The sequence below is a fragment of the Lucilia sericata genome, unplaced genomic scaffold, assembly GCF_015586225.1.
Source record: "Lucilia sericata isolate MDLA Ls3-8-SP2 unplaced genomic scaffold, ASM1558622v1 Contig006898F_arrow, whole genome shotgun sequence".
Taxonomy (NCBI): domain Eukaryota; kingdom Metazoa; phylum Arthropoda; class Insecta; order Diptera; family Calliphoridae; genus Lucilia; species Lucilia sericata.
The window spans coordinates 2,255-16,553 of NW_023997841.1; the positions used below are offsets into that span (position 1 = coordinate 2,255).

General features: G+C 30.8%; 3 protein-coding genes across 3 annotated transcripts; all 3 read right to left on the reverse strand.

Annotated features, from left to right (window-relative positions):
* Positions 1–3,341: 3,341 nt before the first annotated feature.
* LOC119615680 lies at positions 3,342–4,638 on the reverse strand. The gene is made up of 2 exons (XM_037971687.1): positions 4,487–4,638; positions 3,342–4,291 (listed from the first exon to the last, which is right to left on the reverse strand). Exons 1-2 carry the CDS (start codon positions 4,617–4,619, stop codon positions 3,402–3,404), a joined length of 1,023 nt encoding a protein of 340 aa, XP_037827615.1. The 5' UTR covers positions 4,620–4,638; the 3' UTR covers positions 3,342–3,401.
* Positions 4,639–6,335: 1,697 nt separating this feature from the next.
* Positions 6,336–7,987, reverse strand: LOC119615681 (putative uncharacterized protein DDB_G0287265). Its single transcript, XM_037971688.1, has 2 exons — positions 7,840–7,987; positions 6,336–7,753 (listed from the first exon to the last, which is right to left on the reverse strand). The coding sequence occupies exons 1-2, from the start codon at positions 7,967–7,969 to the stop codon at positions 6,417–6,419; spliced, it is 1,467 nt and encodes a 488-aa protein (XP_037827616.1). The 5' UTR covers positions 7,970–7,987; the 3' UTR covers positions 6,336–6,416.
* A 1,633-nt stretch (positions 7,988–9,620) lies between these two features.
* LOC119615678 lies at positions 9,621–11,047 on the reverse strand. The gene is made up of 2 exons (XM_037971686.1): positions 10,915–11,047; positions 9,621–10,807 (listed from the first exon to the last, which is right to left on the reverse strand). The coding sequence occupies exons 1-2, from the start codon at positions 11,045–11,047 to the stop codon at positions 9,621–9,623; spliced, it is 1,320 nt and encodes a 439-aa protein (XP_037827614.1).
* Between the last annotated feature and the right edge of the window lie 3,252 nt (positions 11,048–14,299).

Consider the following 14,299-nt stretch of genomic DNA (forward strand, 5'->3'; position numbering starts at 1 on the left):
TATAGACTAGACTATAGACTAGACTATAGACTAGACTATAGACTAGACTATAGACTAGACTATAGACTAGACTATAGACTAGACTATAGACTAGACTAGACTATAGACTAGACTATAGACTAGACTATAGACTAGACTATAGACTAGACTATAGACTAGACTATAGACTAGACTATAGACTAGACTATAGACTAGACTATAGACTAGACTATAGTCTAGACTATAGACTAGACTATAGACTAGACTATAGACTAGACTATAGACTAGACTATAGACTAGACTATAGACTAGACTGTAGACTAGACTATAGACTAGACTATAGACTAGACTGTATACTAGACTATAGACTTGACTATAGACTAGACTATAGACTAGACTATAGACTATACTAATGACTAGACTATAGACTAAGCTTTAGACTAAACTATAGACTAGACTGTAGACTAGATTATAGACTAGTCTATAGACTAGACTGTAAACTAGATTATAGACTAGTCTATTGACTAGATTATAGACGAGTCTATTGACTAGACTGTAGACTAGATTATATGCTTGACTATAGATTAGACATTATTTGTACTTAATTATTTTTCCCAGTGTTGTCGGCAACTTTGCACTTTACCAAAGACTACTTTAGTATTTACATGCCACTAAAAGAATAGAAGATAATATAATGAAAAAAATCATTAAATAACCATAAAAGTGTTAATAATGTTTCGCATACCTTTAGTCAACCATAACTGAACTTTGTTTTATTCGTGTTGTTGTTGCCGTTTCTTTAATGCCATGTTAAATTCCTATAAATTCCCAACCCATCATACCATCATTATATTCATATCTTTCGTGTCTAAGCTGCCTGACTAACACGGCAGTCATTCAGTCAAGTTGAAGACGACGCGTTGTCGTCGTTCTACCTAAGTTACCATCATCAGTATTATGATAGTATAAAGACAAGATTTAATAAAATATAATAGATATATCCACATAAGTTGTTGGTATTATTGGTTTCTTTATTCCCGTTCATATGTTCTCTTGGGATCTTTGCCATTTTTTTTGTGGGTTAAATGCAAATTTAACATCACTTTAACACATTGTTTAGAGTTTTCTTAATCATCTTTAACACGATAATGATGATGTTCACCTTTTAAAAATCCACCTCTTTTGTTCATGTATGTGAGTGTGTGTTTGTGTATTTGCACAAGTGCAACATGCCACATGCATCTTTATTGTAATTCTTTTGCTGCTGCTGCAGCATTCTGCATTCTTTAACGTTCAGGTGTTAAAATTCACATAATTTAGTTAATGTGCACACTGTCGCTTTGTTAAACCAACCAACCAACCAATGAACCATCCGTAATATTTAGAAAGAAACTCTATTAATTTTAATAGAAAAGAATTATCTACATACTATTTCCTTTTAGAAAAAAAACAAAGATATTCTGGGAGTTTTTCTCGTGTCGATCGTGCAAACACTTGTTGTTTTGTTTTCTTGTTTTCATGACTTTTGAGGAATTTCAATCAATATTTGTTTATGAGCATGTGTCATTTCGGTTTTGGGAAAAAAGGGTTTTCCCCTTAAGGAATTTCAATTCATTAGTTTGGATAATGAGTTTGTTATTTATAGTTTGCAAATGTTTTGATCTATAATTCTCTAGTATAATCTTCTGAAAAGCCGACAAAAAATCTCTTTTGCTTATAATATTTGTTTTTACAGCTCTAGAGAAGCTTATAATTGGATTAGCTAGGACTTGTTTAAATATTTAGGGATTCAAAATATTATCTAACATAAAGTGTTAAAATAATAAGTTTTATTGAAAGAATTATATACAAATCAAAACTTTTTTAAGCGTTGTATAAGTTAGTCGACTTAGGCTATCGGTGGATCTATTTGGTATACTTTGACACATAAAGAATCTTTCTAAATCCAAATTTATACAATATTTATTTGACATTTTCTTGTAACCTTATGAAAAAATCTTTTAATAAAATTCCCGAAATTTCACCGAAAAGATAATTGCCGGAAATTCGAGAAATGTGTGCCGTTTATAATATATATACGTCATGATATCGCCTCTCAGAGGATGAATGCCCATTCTTAGTCTATGAACAATTTTATACTATTCTATTGACTAGACAATGGACTAGTCTATTGACTATACTATTAGTGAATTAATTAATATTCTATTGTCTAGTTTACGGACTAGACTATGAACTATTAAACTGGGTATAACATGTACTAGCCTATAGGCTAGTCTATAGTTTATACTATGTATTATACTATAGACTACTCTAAATATAATATAGTACATGGCTTCTCCATAGACTAGTCTATTTACTTATCCATGAACTACTCTATTTATTAGTCTGTGGACTAGACTATGGACTAGTCTATTGACTTTTCTATTTAGTAGTCTATTTTATATTCTATGGTCTATTGACTGGACTGTAGATCAGTCTATTAACCAGACTACAGACTTGTCTATTGACTTTTCTGTCAATTAGTCTATTTATTAGACTGTGGACTATTGCATGGACTAGTCTACGGACAAGTCAGTGAACTAGACTATATACAAGTCTAGGGCCTATTTTATTGCTTATCGACGGACTACAGTATGTACTAGTCCATTGACTAGTCTATAGACTAAATTATGTACTAAACTATGGACTAGTCTATACAATAGTTCATGGAATAGACTACTATTCCATTGACTATTCTATTTACTTTTTATGGATTAGTGAAGGAACTAGGAACTATATTTATTAGTCTGTGGACTAGACTATGGACTAGTCTACTGACAAGTCTATTGGCTATTCTCTTTAGTAGTCTATTTAGTTTCCTATGGAATAGTCTTGATGGACTAGACTATATACTAGCCTATTGACTAAATTTTAATCTTACATTCCTGGCTTAAAACTTCCTGAGAATCGTTTATATCGCGCACTAAGAGAACCTAGTCCGATTCCGATATTTCATCTTATAATCTACGGAGTTTACCTACAGTTTTTATCTTACCCCAAATTATATTCAACACTGTTGAAAAAACTGATCCTGGTTTAATGCATGTCCCAAGCAAATACATGAGTTAGACAAAATAAAGAATCTGGCCCGGTAAATAGGCTTCGCTTGACCCTATTGACTCGTTCATTATCAGGATGATCTAAAAAGCCAGGTATCATCATAATTTCTTATACTCAGCCAAGATGTCAAGCATTTCATGCCAATTCCCGATCTAACTTCATATTATATATAAAGTCCCTCTATCACGCTCATTAATCGTTTTATTCTATACATATATTCTATATATTTTCCAACTAATTTAAATAAAAGACCTTAAAGCAAATCAATTATATAGTAAAGAAATTATATTAACATTAAAGATATAAATTTTATAGAAAATAATTTAAGTATTCATAGAATCTTGCTGCATATTGCCCGTATTTTGAAGTGATCCCTCCGGCTCCATCGCCCCGGCGTTACGGTACTCCACAACAGCTGTCGTTGGTGTCATAATATTCAATACCATCTCACACATTTTAGCACGAAATTGAAGATTCTGCAACTCTGACATTTTCTTCATTTGAGGCAGAAAACTAGCCAAAAAGTTATAATCCGAATCACCAACATGATCTAGTTTATTGGCACGAGTTATATCTTGTCTTGTGGATTTCATAAGTTTTTGTTCCTCTTTGCCAAGATCTTCCAAGAAATGAACTCGATCCTCAGTGCGTTGCGAACACTTACAGTTGTGAGGTGTTGAAGTGCTAGGCTTATGATTCTCTTGCGGTTGAGGAAAATGTTGTTCGGGTGATTGATTTAGAGATAGAGTAGCCGATAAACGTCGAGCCGCTTGAGGAGTGGCAATATTTTGAAATTCTTCAAAAAGCATATCATTGGCAGTATCATCATCGCCTTCATCTACTAGGCGTATTCCATCATGCAAATTATGTTGTTTATGATCCATATCATTGTGTGAGGGTTCTTGCTTAATATTACAAACATTGGGAAAATTGTCATTATACATGCTGTCATTGTAATGGTGTTGTTCAATATCGTCGTGATTATTGTCATTGGAATTTGAACTGCTATTTTCAAGCTCAATATTATAACAACTATTGAGCCTATTGTCACTGATGAAACTCATGCTGGGAAAGTAGGCCCATTTGCTATTGTAGTTTGTATTCGGATCATAGTCACCACTTAATTTGTCTCTTTCAATACGACGCTGTGAACGTCTAACTTCAGCACGATAAGCATCGCGCAAATTTTTCCACTTGCGTTTGCATTGATCAACTTTAAAGTTAAACAAAATTAGCACAATATACAATTTTGTTTGTTTGGCATGCACAGTGACACACACACACAGCAAATGAAAAGGCAAAAGAGAAGAAAAAGTATTTATTTATGGATGTATGTAGTATAAATTTTTGAACAACAAAAACATTTGAAACTCTAATTTTAATAATAATAAATCATACAAGTACTCACCATCTGCCCCTACTTCCTCTGCAATTTCTTGCCATAATTTGTTAACACAATGACGGGCCTTATGATCCCCATGCCTCACATCCCACAAAGCCGGCCTATTTTGTATTTCAGCGATTAAACGATGTACATCCATTGCGTTTGAAATTTTTCGCTCAACTAAACTCTTATCGTTGAGCAATGTTTCGAGCACAAACATGCATTTGCTACGACGAAAAGACGAAAAACAATCAAAGCGACAACGAAATATAACGAATAAATTTACACACACACATTCAAATACTTGCTGGCAGCATTGAGAAAAAACTTAACGAAACTAATCATGTTTTCTCCCTATCTCACACGGCTTGTTTGTGTTTTTTTTTTAAATATAGAGAATTTCTTTTTGTTATTATTCGCTAAATTGTTGTTGTTCAACTAATAACAGCAGAGCGGGTACAGTTTGCAATAAAGTTTTGTTTTAAATAATTTTTAATTAATTCTGCATTTCGTTGGTAATTTGTACAATATTAGTGATACATATTTTACCTTTTAAAGTATTAGGTAGATAGGGAAAAAATTTAACAAATTTCCCCGAGGAACTATGCATATGTACATACATAGTCCCTATCATCAGAAGTCAGTCTCCAAAATGTATCCCAAAAATAATATCAATAGAATATTGTACCTTTTTCTTGGATTTTGTACCAAATTTTTTGTTAAAAAGAAGAACTTGATGACAGATAGATAGATAGATAGATAGATACATAGATAGATAGATAGATAGATAGATAGATAGATAGATAGATAGATAGATAGATAGATAGATAGATAGATAGATAGATAGATAGATAGATAGATAGATAGATAGATAGATAGATAGATAGATAGATAGATAGATAGATAGATAGATAGATAGATAGATAGATAGATAGATAGATAGATAGATAGATAGATAGATAGATAGATAGATAGATAGATAGATAGATAGATAGATAAATAGATAGATAGATAGATAGATAGATAGATAGATAGATAGATAGATAGATAGATAGATAGATAGATAGATAAATAGATAGATAGATAAATATATAGATAGATAGATAGATAGATAGATAGATAGATAGATAGATAGATAGATAGATAGTTAGTTAGTTAGTTAGTTAGTTAGTTAGTTAGTTAGTTAGTTAGTTAGTTAGTTAGTTAGTTAGTTAGTTAGTTAGTTAGTTAGTTAGTTAGTTAGTTAGTTAGTTAGTTAGTTAGTTAGTTAGTTAGTTAGTTAGTTAGTTAGTTAGTTAGTTAGTTAGTTAGTTAGTTAGTTAGTTAGTTAGTTAGTTAGTTAGTTAGTTAGTTAGTTAGTTAGTTAGTTAGTTAGTTAGTTAGTTAGTTAGTTAGTTAGTTAGTTAGTTAGTTAGTTAGTTAGTTAGTTAGTTAGTTAGTTAGTTAGTTAGTTAGTTAGTTAGTTAGTTAGTTAGTTAGTTAGTTAGTTAGTTAGTTAGTTAGTTAGTTAGTTAGTTAGTTAGTTAGTTAGTTAGTTAGTTAGTTAGTTAGTTAGTTAGTTAGTTAGTTAGTTAGTTAGTTAGTTAGTTAGTTAGATAGATAGATAGTTATATTATATTATCCATGAACTTATACCTTCTTTATTTTCAAATTAAAAGTCTTGAAATCTATTTTGAATATTAATTAATTTGTATTTTTAGTTAGTTAGTTAGTTAGTTAGTTAGTTAGTTAGATAGATAGTTATATTATATTATCCATGAACTTATACCTTCTTTATTTTCAAATTAAAAGTCTTGAAAATCTATTTTGAATATTAATTAATTTGTATTTTTATTGTTTATTTTTAAAAAATAAAATAAATGGTTGTATTAACTATAGCTATTATAAATTAATGGAAAAATTAAAACTAGTTACTAACTACAAAGTAGTAATTTGTTAAAAATATATACTACATTTAAATATCATTTGAGATTTCATTTTTAGAATAAATATCAATCATTAAATGGGACATCTTGGCACGATATTGTAAATTCTGCAAATGAGTCAACAATTTCATATAGGGCCAAAAACTCATTAAGAAATTACAATCTGGATCGCTTATATCTAACGCTGATATCTTTGTATTACCATCTGATGCTTTAGATTCATTAGCAGAAGAAGAATTCGTTAGAAAACTTAATATTAAATCAGACATTTGAACACGAAACTGTAGATTTTGTAGAGCGGTTAATGATTTCATGTGAGACAAAAAGCTGATCAAAAAATTACAATCTGGATCGCCAACATCTTGTTGAACTGTTGTTCTGGAATGTTGCCTATTATTATTTTCATTCAATGTTATTGGTAGATTTTCATCTTTTTGAGTATTTCCATGCAAATTACGCGTTTGCTGTCGCTTTGAATTTTTAGCTAGACTTTGAGGTTTAACTGAATGAACTTCATTTTGTTTAAGTGTTGAACTTCTATCCAGACTTTGAGGTTTAGGCGTTTGAACTTCATTGTCTTGCCTTTTCTCTTCTTCCTCGACCAAGGAATGCGAAACCGTCTCGATATCAAGTGGTGGTTCTTCTTTTATGTCAGCTGTAGGATATTGGTTATGTTGTGATCTCATTATTGTTTCCTCCTCATCAGTCTCTTCAATAAAATTTATTTGATAGTAAGAACTTTGCGGTTTTTTACTGTACGATGGTATAAAATCACTTTCATTTAGGCAATTCTGGTTTAGAGAATTTTCATTTGTTGTATTACTAGACTTTTGCTGGGGCGTTGAACTTTTGTTTAAACGACTTTGGCATCTAGGTGATTTACGTTTAATTTCTTTTCGATTTTGTCTAATATATGAGACTTTATTTTCATCTCTTCGAGTATATTGTTCACAGGATTTCAGACGCTTTAATAAATCATCTTCATCAGAATCGTCTAACAGGTCTTTTTCATTGGATAAAGTTTTTGAAGGGCTACTGTGAGATGATATATTATCATCATTTAGGGGAGAATTCAAATTCATACAATCTTTACTTAGTTCTCTCTGATTTTCAATAATAACATGTTTGTTATTTTCCACCGTTACCAATTTTGTACCCTGATCGGAATCGCTATCCCTTGAACACTTTGAATATCCATCTAAAAATTTCATGGGTTCAGAATACACCCACTTACTGCTGTAATCTTTGTTAGGATCGTATTTACCGCATCGCTTATCTCTCTTCATACGACTTCGTTTGCGATATTTAATTACACGATAAGCATCACGTAAACCTTTCCATATACCTTTGCAATCGTCCGCAGTAACTGTTAAAAAATGGATATAAATATTAAAATTGCCGTTATGTATGAATACCTATAATTAGTTTAGAAACTATATTCTATTCAATTACCATCATCACCAAGACTTTTCGCAATCTCTTTCCAGTTATCAGCTATTTCATGTAGCGGCCTCTCTGTAAGCTGCAAATTCCACAATATGGGTCTTTTGTGTACTTCAGCGATTAAACGAAATTTGTCCATCACTTTCAAAGGTTATAACAAAACTGAGCTAACACTTTTAGTTTAATACACATGCATATAACAAACAGCGCACAATCGTGTACCAACACAATAACAACAATTACACACATGATAACAGACAACTCGAATGAACGAACAAAACAGAACATCGGTTGAATTTGTGTTGTTAAAAATAACACATTTTTTCATCTTTTTTGTTATTTCTCATTTTTAGTGTTGTTAACTTGTTGCAATTTTTTGTGTATTTGGTGCTTTTTTAGTAGGTAGATTAAATATAATAGGAAAGGCAAAAATGACCGTTGGAGTGGCTTGTTTTGTTCAGAAATCTACCTGTTAATGATATTTTCATAGAAATAAACTGTATACTAAACTTATAATAACAAAAACATACACACATGTGCATGTTTTCATTGGTAGATAGTTAGCTAGATAGATAGATAGATAGATAGATAGATAGATAGATAGATAGATAGATAGATAGATAGATAGATAGATAGATAGATAGATAGATAGATAGATAGATAGATAGATAGATAGATAGATAGATATAGATAGATAGATAGATAGATAGATAGATAGATAGATAGATAGATAGATAGATAGATAGATAGATAGATAGATAGATAGATAGATATATAAATGGATAGATATATAGATAGATAGATAGATAGATAGATAGATAGATAGATAGATAGATAGATAGATAGATAGATAGATAGATAGATAGATAGATAGATAGATAGATAGATAGATAGATAGATAGATAGATAGATAGATAGATAGATAGAGATAGATAGATAGATAGAGAGATAGATAGATAGAGAGATAGATAGATAGATAGATAGGTAAATAGATAGATAGATAGATAGATAGATAGATAGATAGATAGATAGATAGATAGATAGATAGATAGATAGATAGATAAATAGATAGATAGATAGATAGATAGATAGATAGATAGATAGATAGATAGATAGATAGATAGATAGATAGATAGATAGATATATAGATAAATAGATAGATAAATAGATAGATAGATAAATAAATAGATAGATAGATAGATAGATAGATAGATAGATAGATAGATAGATAGATAGATAGATAGATAGATAGATAGATAGATAGATAGATAGATAGATAGATAGATAGGTAGATAGATAGATAGATAGATAGATAGATATATAGATAGATAGATAGATAGATAGATAGATAGATAGATAGATAGATAGATAGATAGATAGATAGATAGATAGATAGATAGATAGATAGATTAGATAGATAGATAGATAGATAGATAGATAGATAGATAGATAGATAGATAGATAGATAGATAGATAGATAGATAGATAGATAGATAGATAGATAGATAGATAGATAGATAGATAGATAGATAGATAGATGGATAGATATTCAGCACGGCTCCTTTAAAAAGTATAACTTCATCTCAGGATTTCGACATATTGCAAAGTTTATATTCTCTATTAAGAGTGCATTCCTTCATAAACTTATCTTCTAATTTTGCAATAAAATATATTAAAATTTTAACAATTTTTGAAATATATTCTTTATTATTGTTGTAAATATTATAAGTTAAAGATAAAACTTAATATTAGTTCTAAATAATAAATTGGTTACTTTTAATAAACCAATACTAATTTAACATTTTATCTTTAGACAAAATATCAATAATTAAATGAGTCACCTTAGCACGATATTGTAAATTCTGCAATTGAGTCAACGATTTCATAAAAGGCCAAAAGCTAATTAAGAAATTACAATCTGGATCACTAATATCCATCTCCAATACCTTTCTTTTACATTCTGGTGTTTTAAATTCTTTAACAATCGTTAGAAAATTTAATATTAAATCAGACATTTTAGCACGAAATTGTAAATTTTGCAAAGTATTCAAAGTTTTCATGTGTGACAAAAAGCTGATCAAAAAATTATAATCTGAATCAGCAATATTTTCATGTATTGTGGACCTGGAATGTTGCCTAACATTCTTATTCACTTTTATTAATAAGTTTTCATCTTTTTGCTTTGGTGTTGAATTTTTGTCTAGACTTTCAGGTTCAAGTGATTTAACTTCATTTTGCTGAAGTGTTGAAGTCTGGCTTTGTGGTTCCATTGACAGAAATTCATCTTCTTGACTTTTCCCCTCTAAAAAGGGATATGAATCCTCCTCGATATCAAGAACCGGTTCCCCTTTAATATCAATAACCTGATCAAGTTGTTCACTTTTCTGACTATTTAAATTGTTGGAACTCATTATAGGTTTCGTTTCATCAGTATCCTCTATAAAATGTATTTGATAGTAAGAACTTTGCGGTTCACTACTATTCGATGGCATTTCGTTTAAAAAATAATTATGCTTTGGAATATCTTCATTTGTGGCATAGCTAGGCTTTTGCTGGGGCGTTGAATTCTTATTTAAACGACTTTGGTTGTTTTTAGTATATCGTTCAAAGAATTCCTGACAATTCAAAAACTCCTCTTCATCTGAATTATCGTCTAACAAACTTATTTCATAGTAAGTAATGTCTTCCAGACTACTGTGGGATGATATGTTATTATCATTTCTGGAAGAATTTAATATCATACGATCTTCTACTTTTCTTCTATTTTCAATCTCTCTATCTAGATGCTCTACAGTTGACAAGTTTGTATAAAAAAATTCAATGGGTTTCATATAAATCCACTTGCAGCCGTAATTCTTCTTAGGATGATATTTACCGTCTCGTTTATCTCTCTCTATACGTTGACGTGTACGATATTTGCACTTACGATAATTATTGCGTAAACGTTGCCATGTTATTTTGCAATCTTCTACAGTAACTGCACAAAAATAACGAAATATTAAAAATTCAGATACATATACTATGTACATGTAAATAGGTACAAAGGTACCTATTTGATTTCAAAACTAAATATTGTTTAATTACCATCATCACCAAGACTTTTCGCAAGCTCTTTCCATTTTTTCGCTATTTCATCCATAGTGTAGTATGCCGTATATTTAAAATTCCACAAAACCGGTCTTTTGCGCATTTCAGCGATCAAACGAAATTTATCCATTGCCTTTAAAGGTTATCGTAAAACTAACCTAACACTTTTAGTAGTATAACGAATAGCACACATTCATGTACAAACCCAATATCACACAACAATTACACACATGATAACTAAAACGAAAGAGCAAACAAAACAGAACATCGGTTTTGTGTTGTTAAAAATAACATATTTTTTCTTACTTTTTTGTTATATCTCAATTGTAGTGCTGCTAACTTGCTAATTTTCTGTGTGTTTTAAGTGCTTTTAAATGGAACTACCTATTTGCTGAAAAGATTTAATTATTAGCAAAGGTAATAAAGAAAACTACCTGTTAATTTGGGAAAAAAAAACAACTGTTTTATATTAATAAATACATACACATCTGCACTGGAATATTTAACTGACATTAATTTAATTTAACGTCTAACTACCTGTAAACTACACTATACTATAAGCTAGACTATAGATTGCACTATAGACTAGACTATATATTAGACTATAGACTAGACTATAGACTAGACTAGACAATAGACCAGACTATGCACCCAACTAAAAGATATTAATAGACTAGACAACAGACTAGACTATAGACTAGACTATAACCTAGACTATAGATTAGACTATAGACTCGACTAATGACTAGACTATAGACTAAACTATAGAATAGACTATAGACTACACTGTAGACTAGACTATAGACTAGATTATACACTAGACTATAGACTAGACTATAGACTAGACTAGACTGTAGACTATAAATAGACTATAGACTAGACTAAAGATTACACTATAGAATAGGCTATAGATTATACTATAGACTAGATTATAGTTAGACGTTAGACTGTAGACTATAAACTAGACTATAGATTAGACTATAGACTAGACTATAGGCTAGACTACAGACTATAAACTAAGCTATAGACTAGACTGTAGACTAGACTGTAGACTAGACTATAGACTAGAGTATAGACTAGACTGTAGACTAGACTATAGACAAGACTATAGAGTAGACTATAGACTAGACTATAGACTAGACTATAGACTAGACTATAGACTAGACTATAGACTAGACTATAGACTAGACTATAGACTAGACTATAGACTAGACTATATACTAGACTATAGACAAGACTATAGACTAGACTATAGACTAAACTATATACTAGACTATAGACTAGACTAGTCTATAGTCTAGACTAGACTATAGACTAGACTATAGACTAGACTACAGACTAGACTATAAACTAAGCTATAGAGTAGACTGTAGACTAGACTATACACTAGACTATAGACTAGACTATAGACTAGACTATAGACTAGACTATAGACTAGACTGTAGACTAGACTAGTCTATAGTCTAGACTAGACTATAGACTAGACTATAGACTAGACTACAGACTAGACTATAGACTAGACTATAAACTAAGCTATAGAGTAGACTGTAGACTAGACTATACACTAGACTATAGACTAGACTATAGACTAGACTATAGACTAGACTATAGACTAGACTGTAGACTAGACTATAGACTAGACTGTAGACTAGACTATAGACTAGACTGTAGACTAGACTATAGACTAGACTATAGACTAGACTATAGACTAGACTATAGACTAGACTATAGACTAGACTAAAGACTAGACTATAGACTAGACTATAGACTAGACTATAGACTAGACTATAGACTAGACTATAGACTAGACTATAGACTAGCCTATAGACTACACTATAGACTAGACTATAGACTAGACTATAGACTAGACTATAGACTAGACTATAGACTAGACTATAGACTAGACTAAAGACTAGACTATAGACTAGACTATAGACTAGACTATAGACTAGACTATAGACTAGACTATAGACTAGATAATAGACTAGACTATAGACTAGACTATAGACTAGATAATAGACTAGACTATAGACTAGACTATAGACTAGACTATAGACTAGACTATAGACTAGACTATAGACTAGACTATAGACTACACTATAGACTACACTATAGACTACACTATAGACTAGACTATAGACTAGACTATAGACTAGACTATAGACTAGACTATAGACTAGACTATAGACTAGACTATAGACTAGACTATAGACTAGACTATAGACTAGACTATAGACTAGACTATAGACTAGACTATAGACTAGACTATAGACTAGACTATAGACTAGACTATAGACTAGACTATAGACTAGACTATAGACTAGACTATAGACTAGACTATAGACTAGACTATAGACTAGACTATAGACTAGACTATAGACTAGACTATAGACTAGACTATAGACTAGACTATAGACTAGACTATAGACTAGACTATAGACTAGACTATAGACTAGACTATAGACTAGACTATAGACTAGACTATAGACTAGACTATAGACTAGACTATAGACTAGACTATAGACTAGACTATAGACTAGACTATAGACTAGACTATAGACTAGACTATAGACTAGACTATAGACTAGACTATGACTAGACTATAGACTAGACTATAGACTAGACTATAGACTAGACTATAGACTAGACTATAGACTAGACTATAGACTAGACTATAGACTAGACTATAGACTAGACTATAGACTAGACTATAGACTAGACTATAGACTAGACTATAGACTAGACTATAGACTAGACTATAGACTAGACTATAGACTAGACTATAGACTAGACTATAGACTAGACTATAGACTAGACTAGACTACTACAGACTAGACAATAGACTAGACTATAGACTATACTATAGACTATACTATAGACTAGACTATAGACTAGACTATAGACTAGACTATAGACCAGACTACAGACAAGACTATAGACAAGACTATAGACTAGACTATAGACCAGATTATAGACTAGACTATAGACTAGACTAAAGAATATAGACTATAGAGTATAGACTAGACTAAACTAGACCAGACTAGACTATAGACTATACTATAGACTAGACTATAGACTAGACTATAGACTAGACTATAGACTAGACTATAGAATAGACTATAGTCTAGACTATAGACTAGACTGTAGACTTGACTATAGACTAGACTATAGATTAGACTATAGACTAGACTATAGACTAGACTATAGACTAGACTATAGACTAGACTACACTATAGACTACACTATAGACTAGGACTATAGACTAGACTATAGACTAGACTTTAGACTATAATCTAGGCTATAAATTAGACTATCTAAAGACTAGACTATAGACTAGACTACAGACTCGACTATAGACTCGACTAATGACTAGACTGTAGAC